Source organism: Delphinus delphis, chromosome X (genome assembly GCF_949987515.2).
Source record: "Delphinus delphis chromosome X, mDelDel1.2, whole genome shotgun sequence".
In the NCBI taxonomy this organism is placed as follows: Eukaryota; Metazoa; Chordata; class Mammalia; order Artiodactyla; family Delphinidae; genus Delphinus; species Delphinus delphis.
The window spans coordinates 118,711,396-118,726,353 of NC_082704.1; the positions used below are offsets into that span (position 1 = coordinate 118,711,396).

Sequence of the window (14,958 nt, forward strand, 5' to 3'; positions counted from 1 at the left end):
TAAAAAGAAAGAAAAAGGGGCTTCCCTGGTGGCGCAGTGGTTAAGAGTCCGCCTGCCGATGCAGGAGACACAGGTTCATGCCCCGGTCCGGGAAGATCCCACATGCCGCAGAGCGGCTAGGCCCGTGAGCCATGGCCACTGGGCCTGCGCGTCCGGAGCCTGGGCTCCACAACGGGAGAGGCCACAACAGTGAGAGGCCCGTGAACCGCAAAAAAAAAAAAAAAAAGAAAAAAAAAGAAAGAAAAAGAATGTACAAGAGCTCATCAGTTTTAAAATATTGATTATGTGTTGAAATAATAATATTTTGGAAATTAAGTCAAATATATTGTTAAAATTAATTTTACCTGTTTCTTTTTCATTTTTTTTTTTAAAATATGACTATTAGAAAATTTTAGATGTGACTCCCATTTGTGGCTCACATTGTATTTCTAATGACACTGCTGGCTTAGAGCCTGGAATTTGGAGGCTATGTGATCTGTACAAAAGGTTAGAAAGAGGGAAGAGAAAACAAACCCTTGTATTAGCAAATATCTTTCAAAAGCAATACAATCTTCTGTTAATTTGGCTATTCCTCGTAAGAAGGAATACTCAAAACTAACAGATTAGGACGTCTATGGGAAAAGTTTTAGTTGAATTCTCCCAGAAGACCCTAACTCAGAATTCGAATTGGGAGGTGATCCCGGAAGCATCTGGAAGGGAGAGGGGAGGCGGAACAGAGAAGGAGAGGAAGCGGAAAGAGGGCATGGTCAGGAGCAGGTGATTGCTGTGGGCATCGGGCTCCTGCCCGTGCGGGCGCTCGGGAGATTTTCTGAGACACGACTCAGAGTGATCTCACCTGGAGGTGGGGAAGCTGGGCAGTTCATCCACCGACTGCCAATAGTTGCTGGATGAGGGCTGCTCCTAGGGGCATCAACCTCCCTCCTCCTCCCCAGCACCACCCGCCCGCCCTGCCTGGGGCCAGGAAAAGCCCTGGAGCCTAAAGGAACAGGTACTTGCAGCAAAAAGCCACCAGCAAGCTTGAGAACGGTGCCTGCCGCAGGCATGGGGTTGGCCCCCCGTAGTGTCTGGTACGGACACCAAACAATGTTTCACCCTACAATTTATGATTTCTTCAACAAGCATTTGTATAGTTCCTGGTGTGTTTTCATTTTCTCCTCTGAACTGAACAGTAGCATAAATGGGTGCATTTATTGTTTCTACACATCATGGATGGGAAAACTGAGCCCAAGCGTCATTTGTCCAGGAGAATTCAGCTAGGGTCGTAGCCCCAGGCCCCTCGCTCTACATGTGTGGCCACTCATGCCTGACTCCTTGGACTTCTACAAAGTTCAGCTCCATAAGGAGATGGAAATGTATTGATGTTTTCGAGGTGAGAACAGGAAACTAGAACTTTTGGGGGGGGTACTCTGTAGAATTCCTTAGATATCCATAGGGAAGTAGATACTTATATCCACTTTAGTCCCAAGACTCTGATGCCAAAAAATGTTATCTCTCGTTTGCACAAGGCACAGTCAAAATCAAGGGGTTATAGGACCTGCCGATCACCACACACGAGGTTAGTGATACAGTTAAATTCGAGAAAACTCCACAGAAGTCCCCGTAGTGGAAGCTTGTGGATGCATGGTTCATTGAGGACTGGATTTGTTTACCTGCCCATTACCCAGGCTGTCTTGAAAAGTGTTGTCAGTCCCTTTGGTACCTCTTGGAAACAAGTCTCTCTCTCAGCTTCATTTCCCTTTATTATACTTCTAAGTGACTTGGTAATTCTTTGCGGGCTTCAGTAACACTTGTACTATTTAAATTTGAATAACCCCAAAGGATCTAGATAGGTCAATGTGTTTAAACCACAGGCTTTAGTCTGCATATTAGTTGATTAAAAACAGATTTTATACATGATGTATCCTTAATAAAGGGAGGGAAAAGCAAGCAGATGTTTGTAAAGTCTAAATGTGTTAGATTATATTTATTTGAATCTCTTGCTGACTAGCTTAAGAAGTCATACCTAGGACAATTGAACTTTAAACAGTTTCATGATGTATTTCCCTGGTAATTTCCTGCTCTGAAGGGTCAGCCAAAAAGAAAAGTAAAAGGATTCCCTAAGACGAACATACAAAAAGAAGTTGACAAATATACCATCAAGTGGTCACATCTAAGTCAAAGACACTGAATAATGGAAGGCGTCGAAATTATTCTCTAGTCTCGGACCATAAAGTGGTTACACTTTGTTTAATTCAAGCAGTAGAAAAACATTTGGCTTTTGTGCTGGTGGTAAAGAGCTTTGAAAGCAAGTTTTTCGTTGATGCAAACATGAGGTCATTAAGTTGCACCTAAATCACTCTGTCTGGTTCATTCTCTGACTTTTTGTGGTATCCCACCCTTCAGGGGAGAAACGATTCTTTTTCTCCCGTAAAATATTTATATTTGAGACACTTTGAGGGTCTCAAAGTCGAAATGGAAGATTTCCTGTTGCTCTTCCAGTCCAGATGAAATAATGCCCCAAACCTCCCCCTGAATTCTGAACACATGAGAATTACAGATAAAATATTTTAAAATGGATTTTAAAGAATAATAACCAAGCTTAAACATAAGTGGAAAGTCTCCGAGGATCAGAAATGAAAGGAAATGCAGACATGAGAAGGGGGGAAGAGCGAGGGGGCAGTGGGGACCTGAGGGGAAACATGGTGGAGTATGTGGCAGCAGAAATTAACACAACATTGTAATCAGCTATACTTCAATAAACTAAATTTCAAAAAATGTTGATGTTCTAAAGGAACAGGGAATAGTTCTAGATTCTTAAGGAGAACAGTGATGTGGAAAATGTAGCATTGAAGGAAATTTGATCTGGCATTGATAGGTTGATAGGCAAAGAACAGAAGCGTGTACAATGAAACGTATTATGAGTAAACGTGTATGATGAGGACTTCTTATCAATGCCTATAAATGACCATAGTGTCATCAATAGCTGGACAGTTCAGACCTTCTTCCCACGGATTGACCTCAGCCTGCCCATAAGATGGTAAATTCTAAAAATCCAACAGTAGTTGATTTGATGTGGGAATATATTCCTTCTATTATTGCCATTTCTGATTCAGGTAAAGGAATTAGAAATCCAATTACCTCTTTTCTCCCTCGTTCACAACCTGGAAATAACCTATGACTGATTATTCAGTGAAATATGCCTGAGTTCGTACAGGAAGCAGGAACAAAAAGAGTGAGATCTGAACATTTTGAAAATAATCTTTTACACTGTGACTTTTCAAAATCCAGTTTAAATCTATAAGTACTTGAAACTGTGTAGATTTCATTGAGATTTCTTTAAAAATGTATCCATTTTCCTGAGTATGAGTAATTTTGTATATACTAAAGTATTAAAAGTATGCAGAATAATATTTTCCTCTCTTTTTTTTGAACAGCAAAACTTAGAGAGTAACCTCACCAACCTTATTAAGAGGAACACGGAACTGGAGACGCTCTTGGCTAAACTCATCCAAACATGTCAACATGTGGAGGTGAGTATCTCTGTGTGCTGTTTTTCATATGAAAACTGCTTGATCACGGTTTTTATACCCTCACCCTTTATATTTCTCCAACGGGAATCTTCTTAAAGTCAGAGTTTTTGCGGAAGCTAGATATCCAACATGGATGAAATTAGAAGGAACTAGAACCTTCGAGACTCTCTCCCCATCCACTGCTTTGCTCTGCCCCCGCCCCTATCACAGCTCTCCCTGATCCAGCTTTCCTTAGCATTCCTAATCTTGTAGATTTGAATCACTCTTACAAAGAAGAGCCCAAAAATGCACTATTTAAAAGGTGTTGTATTAGTTTCTGAGGGCTGCTGTAACCAGTCACCACAAACTTGGATGGCATAAAACACAGACGTTGATTCTCTTGCCATTCTGAAGGCCGGAAGTCCAAAATCAAGGTGTTGGCAAGGCCTTGCTCGTTCTGAAGGCTCTTGGGGAGCGTCCTTTCACGCCTCTTCCCACCTCCTAGCGGATGCAGGCAATCCTTGGCGTTCCTTGGCTTGTGGCTGCATCACTCTCATCTCAGCCTCTGTCGTCACGTGGCCTCCTCCCTGTGTGTCTCTGTGTCTGTGTCCAAATCTCCTTCTTACAAGGAGGCCTGTCATTGGATTAGGCTCCACCCTACTCTCGTATGAACTCACTTTAACTTGATTCCATCTGCAAAGACCCCATTTCCAAATAAGGTCATATTTACAGATACCAGGGGTTAGGACTTGGACATGCCTTTTCTTGGGGGGGATACAATTCATCCCACTACAGGTGTGTATTAAATACACCTTGGCTGTCAGATATGTTTCCATGAAATTGACCACAACTGGGGCATGTTGGGATTAAGTCAAGAGCATGCAGGCAGCACTGACAGCAAGGGCGAGTTGCGGAACCCAGATCTTTCTACCCCTCCGTCTAGAACAGATTCGATTCTGGCAGTGATCTTTCGAGGGAGCATTTGGAGCCTTGCTGATTTAACAACACTGTAAATAATAGCGAACAAGCATAATGTTTTCATTATAGGGTGAAGTGAATAGGTATTATAGAATTAAATGGATGAACAAAAAAATGATCCATGTGCTATATTTCACTTTTATGACGTGATAGCATTTGATGTTTAGGACCATAAGAAAGAATTATTTCTCTTCAGTTAAAAAAAAAAAGAAAGAAAAGAAAAAATTATCTGTGTTGCATGGCAAAATCTTACAAATGCATTATGGATTAGGTGATTATTTCATTCAGTTTCAGCTAGTTACTTCTTAAAGCATTAGTGTCTGGTTTCTATTATGGCCTTTAGTGATTTCAGAACAACTGTCTCGCTCCTAATGCAATATTAGTATGGCTTGAACTTACAAAAATGCTGTTCATCCTAACATGTAAAATTACATTCTGTAATGTTCAGTAATTTCAAATGATAGATAGATGTGTCATTCACAAAATTTACAAGCAGATTCTATTTTTCTTTCAAAAGATTAGGTATTTCGTTGACATACAGGCTTTTAAAATAAAGGTATTACTGAACTGATTGCAGCAGACTTTCAAATAGACACGTACATGCCATTAGAAGTTATTCTAGACAAAGAGTAAAAGAATATTCATTCCATTCACTCTTATTATTTCTGTATAAATCCTTTGGAATGGAAAGAAATGTGTGTGGGTGAATAAATTTGGTACTTAGGAGGTTGATTCTAGATAAAAATCAAAGAAAATTATAAGTAGAAAAATAATGATACCAGCAGTACCTATTTTTACGTGTGCCCTTATTCATAGTTATTCATATTCTCAAAGTATAATTTTTAAAAATTGAGCATCTAAATCTCATATAATAATCAAATGAGTCTGCCTCGAAATTTATTTAATCTTTGATGAAGGAATAAGCAAGATGATAAAGCTGGCTTAAAGGAGGATTCGTATCAGAGACTGATACGTACAAACATGGGGGTCGGGAGGTAAACGAATGCTAGAGTAAGACAGCTAAATTCAGTGCAAAACTGGTTGGTGACCTAAGGGGCAATAAAATCATTACATTTGAGCAAACTAAGTTGCATACCATCAGTTTTCTCTAAGTTAACATTTAACTTTGCAGAGACTAAGCCCTCATCGATACTAAATAGAAAGTCAAACTCCGTTACATCCCAGCCTGGAGAGTCAGATGACCCCTTCCTTAGGCTGGTTTCATGGAGTCCGCTCTAGTATGACACCAGAACGACTCAGTCTTCTTTTTTGCCTTATTCCCAAGATGTGGATAATTTAGCTTAACCTGACTTTCTCCTCTTCCTGTTCTGGACACTGTTGATCTCCGAGCTGTGTTCACTAAACACATATTTCTGGGTGAGGGTGTCAACTTTTGTCTGAGGTCAGTTACTTTGGTTTGGTAAGTGGTCGCACTAGTTCATTTCATTAGTGCATGGGGAGTGTCCTCCTTGTGTGTGTTGCCCTGTGCTAGGCGGAAAGGACCCTGCCCACACGGAGCTTACTATCTCAACTAAGATGAAAGAGCAATACCAAATAGAAAAATGAATTGCCACGAGAGAGGTTGGGATTATATACTTTGGAATTTCAGAGAAGTGAGAAATTTCTTTCAGCTGGGAGAGGTCATACACGGTGTGAGGCTGCCTTCAAGGGTACGTAACATTCGGGCCTGTGGAGACACGGGAGAGGCACTGCTTGCAGGGCAAACCAAGGCATGGGGATGGAAAAATGAAGAGTTGTATGGACACAAAGCCAGGAGTTCATTCTATAGGAATAGAAAGTGTTTGAGGGTGGATAAGTAGGAACTGGCTTTGGAGAGATGAGGGTTCAGTGGACTTTAACATTGCATCTGAGTTTGAACTTTATTTGGTTTTGAAGGTTTAGTGAGGGCTTGAGGAACGCTGTGTAAATTTCACAGTTACAATTAGCATCCCTCACTCTTTTCAGGAAATGATATTTTCGGTTATTGGGAAAATAGTATGGGTATCTTGATGCAAAACGATCACACATCCAAGGGAAAATGCCCCAGCACTAGTAAGCTCCAAAAAAGGTGGTGGGATTTGTTAGGCCCCAGCATGACAGTCTTTTAAATCAGTGCAGTGGAAAAGAATTGCCTGGTTCACATCCTAGGTTCCTAGACCTTATTTCTTCCTTTTCCTCTGCCTGAAGGTGTCCTTGTGTTCGGGTATGAGCCTTCCAGGGGAAAATAATCCCTGTGCCAGCTGGAGCTAAAAACACTCAAAGCCCAGAGGCAACTCTCAATTGTTGTAAATGAAATCAATGAATTCCCACCAAATCCTGAGGAAATGCCACATCCTTATAAATCCACACCTCCTTCCTGGGATTCACTTCTGCTTTTCTTTAGAATGAAAAGAGTTTGAAGGTCTCCCACCCCCATCCCCATTGTTTTCATAGCTTGTTTTTAAACAAGCAAGTGAAATAGCTTTCAGATAGTAAGTACCAAATTTTTTTAAAACTAGAGGACAGAGGGTATGAGGCCAAGGCAGTCTAGGACTCAGAGATAGAGGCATTGAAAAGGCAACATCAGGTCAACTCCCACGAAATGTTTGTGTAATTTGGTGGGATTCTAAAAATCAGTGGGTTTTAGCCAGTTTTGTTTTCTGCAAGGGAAGAATGCAATAGACAATTGCCCTGGGTTGAGTTTGGAGTTAGTTATGGGGTGTAGAACGAGTCCATGAAAAGTGGTCAGTATTTGGATCAGCTGTAGCACTTCACATTTTTAGATCATATATGGACTATTTCTCTTCATCATCTCGTCTTCCTCCCCATTTTCTTTTTTTTGTTTGTTTTTTTGCGGTACGCGGGCCTCTCACTGCCGTGGCCTCTCCCGTTGCGGAGCACAGGCTCCAGATGCGCAGGCTCAGCGGCCATGGCTCACGGGCCCAGCCGCTGTGCGGCATGTGGGATCCTCCCGGACCGGGGCACGAACCCGCGTCCCCTGCATCGGCAGGCGGACTCTCAACCACTGCGCCACCAGGGAAGCCCCCTCCCCATTTTCTTTTAAAAATCAGAGGACCTAGTTTATTAGCTAAGCAAATACTTAGAATCAATGACGGATATCATATTCTCCACACATTCTGAGAATCGAGTTCTTTCACAGGGAATACAATACCCGGATATGCAATAGATACTCATTTTGGGAATTACAGGTAACCAGTGACTAAACCCACATTGAGATGGTAGAGAAAAACTATGAAAGGATGTCTAATTGCCATAGCATTTTGGAGAAGATAAAGGCTCAGCTGACTTCACCGTCCCTGCCCAAGCTCATCCTAGCAGGCCATTCTCTAAGCTAGCATCCCGTCAGAGTCCTGGCTTTTTAGCTTTTTAGTCCTTTGGCGTATCTTGCCTTGTTTATACTCACTTTTTTTGTGTCCTTTTGCCGTTGATTTTCACACCAAGTCTTTAAATTATTTTTTTTCTTTTATTTTAATAAAACAGCTTAAGAAATGGTAAAAACTGATTAGGGAAAACAGATGTGGGTCTGTAAAAGAATTTTTCAGCCATTCACCAAGCTCTAAAAAGCATTCAAATGTAAACTTTGAAATAAGGAAAAAATTGCTGGGTTAAAAGAAAGATGAACCTTTATGTTTCAGTTCATTTTGTTGTGTAGTTTTATGTCAGAGCATTCTCTGTCTATCGAAACCTTGACAGTTGCTCCGTCTAGAGCCACTGGATTAAGACCACCATCCGAACACCAGAGGTGCTGTTTGTATCTTGTGGACAGGTGTCTGATCTTGGATGACGTGTATCCCGCTAGGGGCCAACTTGAACGTCCAAAGTCGTGATCCACTGTCACTTGCAGATAAGGGTTAGATTCCTACCCCACACGAGCCCTTGTGAGAACGTTCTCAAGGCTTATTTAGAGTCAGATTCTGGAACCACAGCAGACAACCCACAGTCATTCACGGCTCTTCGTTAAACAGCTCTGGAATAAGGATAAGGTGATACTGCAGATGTGGCATTCAGAAACTGGATTATGAGAAGCCACTGTGGTAAAGATTGGTCTCTTAAGTTTAAGTCTTAGGATTCTCAGGACAAAGGAGAAAAGGAACTCTTGGACTACACAGAACTTCATCTTCTCTGGAGAGGATTCTTTTTTTTAAAAAATTCAACTATTGTTGATTTACAATGTTGTGTTCATGTCTGCTGTACAGCAAAGTGATTCGGTTATGCATATAGATACATTCTTTTCTTTGCCATTATGGTTTATCACAGGATACTGAATAGAGTTCTCTGTGCTCTACAGTAGGACCTTGTTGTTTATCCGTCCTATATATAAAAGCTCACATCTGCTAACCCCAACCTCCCACTCCACCCCTCCCCCAACCCCCTCCCCCTTGGCAACCACCAGTCTGTTCTTTATGTCCGTGATTCTGTTTCATAGATAGGTTCATTTGTGTCGTATTTTAGATTCCACATATAAGTGATATCGTATGGTATTTGTCTTTCTCTTTCTGACTTACTTCACTTAGTAGGATTATCTCCAGTTGCATCCCTGTTGCTGCAAATGGCATTATCTCATTCTTTTTTATGGCTGAGTAGTATTCCCTTGTATATATCTACCACATCTTCTTTATCCATTCATCTTTTTTTTTTTTTTTTTATCCATTCATCTTTTGATGGACATTTAGGTTGTTTCATGTCTTGGCTGTTGTGAATAGTGCCGCTATGGACATAGGGGTGCACGTATCTTTTTGAATTACAGTTTTTTTTTTTTGTTTTTTTTTTTTTGCGGTACGCGGGCCTCTCACTGCTGTGGCCTCTCCCGTTGCGGAGCACAGGCTCCGGATGCGCAGGCTCAGCGGCCATGGCTCACGGGCCCAGCCGCTCCGCGGCATGTGGGATCTTCCCGGACCGGGGCACGAACCCGTGTCCCCTGCATCGGCAGGCGGGCTCTCAACCACTGCGCCACCAGGGAAGCCCTGAATTGCAGTTTTGTCCGAATATATGCCCAGGAGTGGGATTGCTGGATCATCTGGTAATTCTATTTTCAGTTTTCTGAGGAACCTCCATACTTGCAACAACTTACATTCCCACCAACAGTGTAGGAGGGCTCCCTTTTCTCCACATCCTCTCCAGCATTTGTTATTTGTAGACTTTTTAATGATGGCCGTTCTGACTGGTGTGAGGTGGTACCTCATTGTAGTTTTTTTTTTGTTTTTTGTTTTTTTTGCAGTACGCGGGCCTCTCACTGTTGTGGCCTCTCCCGTTGCGGAGCACAGGCTCCGGACGCGCAGGCTCAGCGGCCATGGCTCACGGGCCCAGCCGCTCTGCGGCCTGTGGGATCTTCCCGGACCGGGGCACGAACCCGTGTCCCCTGCATCGGCAGGCGGACTCTTAACCACTGCACCACCAGGGAAGCCCCTCATTATAGTTTTGATTTGTGTTTCTCTAATAATTAGCAATGTTGAACATCTTTTCATGTGCCTGTTGGCCATCTGTACGTCTTCTTTGGAGAAATGTCTATTTAAGTCTTCTGCCAACTTTTGGATAGTGTTGTTTGTTTTTTTGTTGTTGTTGAGTTATATGAACTGTTGTATATTTTGGAAATTAAGTCCTTGTTGGTCACATCATTTGCAAATATTTTCTCCCATTCTGTAGGTTGTCTTTTCGTTTTGTTTGTGGTTTCCTTTGCTGTGCAAAAGCTTGTAAGTTTGATTTGGTTCCATTTGTTTATTTGTGTTTTTATTTCTATTGCCTTGGGAAACTGACCTAAGAAAACATTGGTATAATTTATGTCAGAGAATGTTTCGCCTATGTTTTCTAGGAGTTTTATGGTGTTATGTCTTATGTTTAAGTCTTTAAGGCATTTTGAGTTTATTTTTCTGTATGGTAAGAGGGTGAGTTCTAACTTCATTGATTCACATGTGGCTGTCCAACTTTCTCAACACCACTTGCTGAAGAGACTGCCTTTTTCCCATTGTATATTCTTGCCTCCTTTGTTGAAGATTAATTGACTGTAGGTGTGTGGGTTTATTTCTGGCTTCTCTGTTCTGTTCCATTGATCCATATGTCTGTTTTTGTGCCAGTACCATGCTGTTTTGATTACTGTAGCTTTGTAGTATTATTGTCTGAAGTCTGGGAGGGTTATGCCTCCTACTTTGTTCTCTTTCTTCAGCATTGCTTTGGCGATTCTGGGTCTTTTATAGTTCCATATGAATTTTAGGATTATTTTTTCTAGTCCTGTGAAAAAATGTCATGGGTATTTTGATAGGGATCATATTAAATCTGTAGATTGCTTGTTTATTAAGCAATAATAATAATAATAAATAACTTGTTTATTAAGGTAGGATGTAACACATACTTGAATGTCTGTGCTCTTGCCGTAAAAAAATTGATTCATAAAGGGCATTGGATCCTGTTTCCTTCTTAGTTATATTCATGAAGAATAACGAGAAGACATCAGTAGAACGTCTTCCAGTATTTTGGAATAAGAGATGAATCTTATGAATGAATGAATATAAGGCTTAGTTACTTTGGTATTACTTTCAGAATAACGTTCCCAAATTTCAGCTTTGAAACTTTTTTTAAAACATGATCCAAACCTTTTGTCATCTATAGCCTTTCCAATTTGGTTGGAATGAACTATTGTGTCAGATTCAGAATCCTACCGGGTGGTTTGTATTGGAGCGTGATCACGTGTACCTGCCTCTGAAGACAATCCCTCTTACCTATTTGAATTCAGCAATGCAGATTTCCAAGGCTAATACTTAGATATGAAATAATCTGCCTTAATGGGGGAGGCCAAATGGTTGAGCGTTAGGAATGGAGAGCAAAGACATGGTTTTACTGAAATATCTTAATGTAGTTTCTCCCCATAACACAGGAATTCTTCATCATGTCTCCCCTTACCCTATTCCACACACAACCTTCTTGCCTTGAAATATTTAGATGCTTGACTAGAGCAGCAGAGTTGTTTCTGGTGTGATACAAAGAATAATAAGAATGGGTCATGACAGATTTTTTTAATCGCATCGTAGTTCTAACTCAGCTTTCACTTGAGATGGTGGTAGTTGGATGAATCCAGGTGAGACAGTCAGAGGTGTGAAAGGAATGATCCCAGGTGAGAAGGTGACTGTCAGGTAGAAAACTGAGTCCCATTATTGCTCCTGTGCCTGCCATCCAGAGACAAGTGTGATCCCACCCATCAATCCATCATATGGTTACTGAACCAGCCTCTTTTGTTTCTGGGTCTTAATATCTAGTTTATAAACCAGCTATACTGCAATACATTTTTTTTAAAAAGAAGAAAAAAACCCAGCAAGGTCCTACTGTATAGCACAGGGAACTATATTCAATGTCTTGTAATAAACCATAATGGAAAAGAATATGAAAAAGAATATAGATAGACAGATAAAACTGAATTACTTTGCTGTACACTAGAAACTAACACAACATTGTAAATCAACTATACATCAATAAAAGTTTTAAAAAAATATCTAGTTGAAATTATTTTTCTCGATATAAAATTGCCTTTTGTGATAAGCTGAAATGATCTCTGTATATAAGATTATGAGAAAAACAGGACACATCATCTTTTTACCTTTATTCAACTGACTTCTGTTTTTAATCGCTACACGTTGTAGGGAAAACTGAAAAGCTTTGTCCTAATTTTGAAACTCCCCAGCAAAATAGATGAGTCATGCATATCAAATGTTTGTTAACAAGAGCGCAATTGTAGCACTGGCTTTTTTTGTTTGGAACAGAAATATGAAAATTTAAATTCAGCTATTTAAAAAGCCTGAGGCTACCCCTGAATGTACAAGGCTTTCAGTGAGGACCAGCACAAAGATTTTTACAACCAAGTGAGGTAACTTCCTGGCTTCGGAGTTTATGATAGAGCTTTTACTATGCTTTTAAAAGTATTTTCACTAGATATAACAGCAGGTTCATATATATGAGGTGATGAAAACTATCATAGTAGCCTGATTCTCTGACTTGGCAAGCTTGGCATTAGGCTGTGCTAAGTTCAAGGATACCTTCCATCTATTTACCCAGGTTAGGAAGATGGTGCCTTGTCCGTTCTTGCAGGTGTTAGAAAGAGATGGTTACTGTATCGAGTGGGTATAGCTCCACAGCAAGGTGTAGACTGTGGTGTAGGGAAAGCAAAAATGGTAGGCTTTATGCAAATGTATATGAGAAACGATCATGACCACTTGACAAACTCCTACTGTAACTTCCTGACTTCAATATCCTAATGGCCCTTTGAGGCAAATGTCACCACAGAAATATGACTTGAAGCCAGACAGAACAAGAATCAGCCAGTAAAGAAATGGGTTGAATCCAATCAAGTAGTAAAGCAACTGGAGTGGTTCCCCGACCTCAGCTACCCAAACCAGAAACATTCCCATCTGCCGGGGAATTGGAAACCCTGTTCCACCCATGATAGCGAGTGCCCAGTGGGTATACATGAGTGGTACCAGCAGAACCAGTGAGCCTTCGGGTCTTGTGAATTATTCTCAAGTCTTTGACTGTTAATCCTTGACCTGGTAACCTCAACTTCTTTGAGATGACCAGTTTACTTCCTTTAGTAAATAAAGTTCTTTTTTCTCTCCTCCCCTGGAAGTTTGAGAATGATGTTACAACCAAAAAAAAAAAAATGAAAACCTAAATAATAGCCGTAGAATCAACATTTTGGGTTACAGTTTAGGACTAAAACACACGTTTGTATTTTAAGGGTTTGTAGCGTTAACGAGAATATGACATACTACAGAAATGTGACAGGTTAGCTTTGAGATTCTAATCTGAAACATGTCATTTATTTTAGACCTCTGATTTTAAGGCGAAAGCATAAAGTCGTTTGTTTCAAGCCAATGTTAGAATGTTCACTAGAACTTGAGTTTCACTACATTTGTAAGTTTTTATTAGATTTCTGAGAGCTAACTAAGGACGTGGGAAGGTTTACCTTGTTAGGGTTTTAATTTTGTCCCGTTAAGCATTTAAAGTGGTTATAAAGTAAATTGCATATGTTACATTTATAAACACAATTTAAAATGTTACAGGAATTTGGTGATAAAAATCTGAACAGTGATTACCTGAGGGGGTGAAAATTGACCGGAAGAGGGGCTTGAGGATACTTTCTGGGGCAATGAAAACATACCTTGATTAAGCTGTTGGTAAGGTTGGTTATCAAAACCCCTTGAATTGTCCCTTAAGATTTATTTATGCATTTCCCTGTATGTAAGTTTTAGCTCAGTTCTTAAAATGTGTACCGGAACTGAATCAACTAATATATAGATGGAAGTGACTGTTTAATGGAGTTGAGTCTGTTCACCTTGAGTTAATCAAACATTGATTCAGGGACCCCTGAGAGTGATTATTCTTGGTTTCATAAAATCTCTTGAATTTATGAATAGAATAATGAGATCCATAATTTCAACTTAAAAGCTTAAGGAGAACTGCATAGTGATTTGTTGATACAGGTACAGTCCTTGGGCAAGAATCCTCATGACCTTGAAGTGCACGTGTATTCCCTCTCCTAGTTGGTTGGACTCCTTGGGAAGCAGGACAGTATGTTTCTTTTCCTTAGAAAATGACCAGAAGGCCACTTGGAATTAAGTGGAGGGAAACACTTTTAAACACCTCCACAGATGTAGTATGGACAGTCAACCTAGGTCTGAAGATGGTGACGTTTTCGATATCAGACTCTCATGATACACACACACACACACACTCACACACACACACACACACTCACACTCACACTCACACTCACACTGCAGCCTCAAAATCAGCAACTGACAGACATCTGAATTCTGTGGTCTTTCCTCTTCTCTTTCAAACCAGATTAGATTCACTTGTCATGTCCTTTTGGCAAAGCCCATCTTGAACAGCAGCAGTGCTCTCCAGTTTCCCTCCCATCTCCCCTTCTCCTCACTCCATAACTTTGAGTGCCACCACAGGTTCAGAAGAGAACCCTAGGAAAGTAAGGAAGCCTGGCCAGCTTCAAAGAGAGATGGTGCAGACCCACTGGGTGAAAGATGCAAAGGGAGTCAGTTAGAAGAACGTGAGGCCTAGGAAAGGCCACACCCCCAACCCCGCCAGAGTGAAGCCTCGCAATTCACTGTTCAGTCGAGATATAATGGGAGCCTCATATCATTTTAAATTTCCGAGTAAACACAGTTTTTAATAAGTAAAACCAAATAGTGAAAATTATACTAGACAATGTATTGGACCCGATATATTCAAAACATCATTTCAACACGTGGTCAGCACAAGAGTGACTGATGTACGTGTTTCATCCTCACGGCGCATCTCGGTTCACACTAGCCACGTGTCAAGTGCTCAGAAACTGCAAGTGGCTAGTGGCTGTCATACTGGACCCCACGGCGCTAGAACTTCTGCAGCCCATGGTTTAGCCGTTCATTATGTGTGCACCTGGCATGTTTGCTAATTGTTTTCTAGTGCAGTCATTTTCTCGAAAAGGCAAAGTTCCCTTTCTAGGGTGGTA

General features: G+C 40.8%; 1 protein-coding gene across 1 annotated transcript in view; it reads left to right on the plus strand.

Annotated features, from left to right (window-relative positions):
- Positions 1 to 14,958, plus strand: part of MID1 (midline 1) — a 176,935-nt gene that overhangs the window by 88,457 nt on the left and 73,520 nt on the right. The window contains exon 3 of the mRNA XM_060001804.1: positions 3,414 to 3,509. Within this exon, the coding sequence (XP_059857787.1) occupies positions 3,414 to 3,509 (96 nt within the window). The remainder of the gene's footprint in view (positions 1 to 3,413; positions 3,510 to 14,958) is intronic.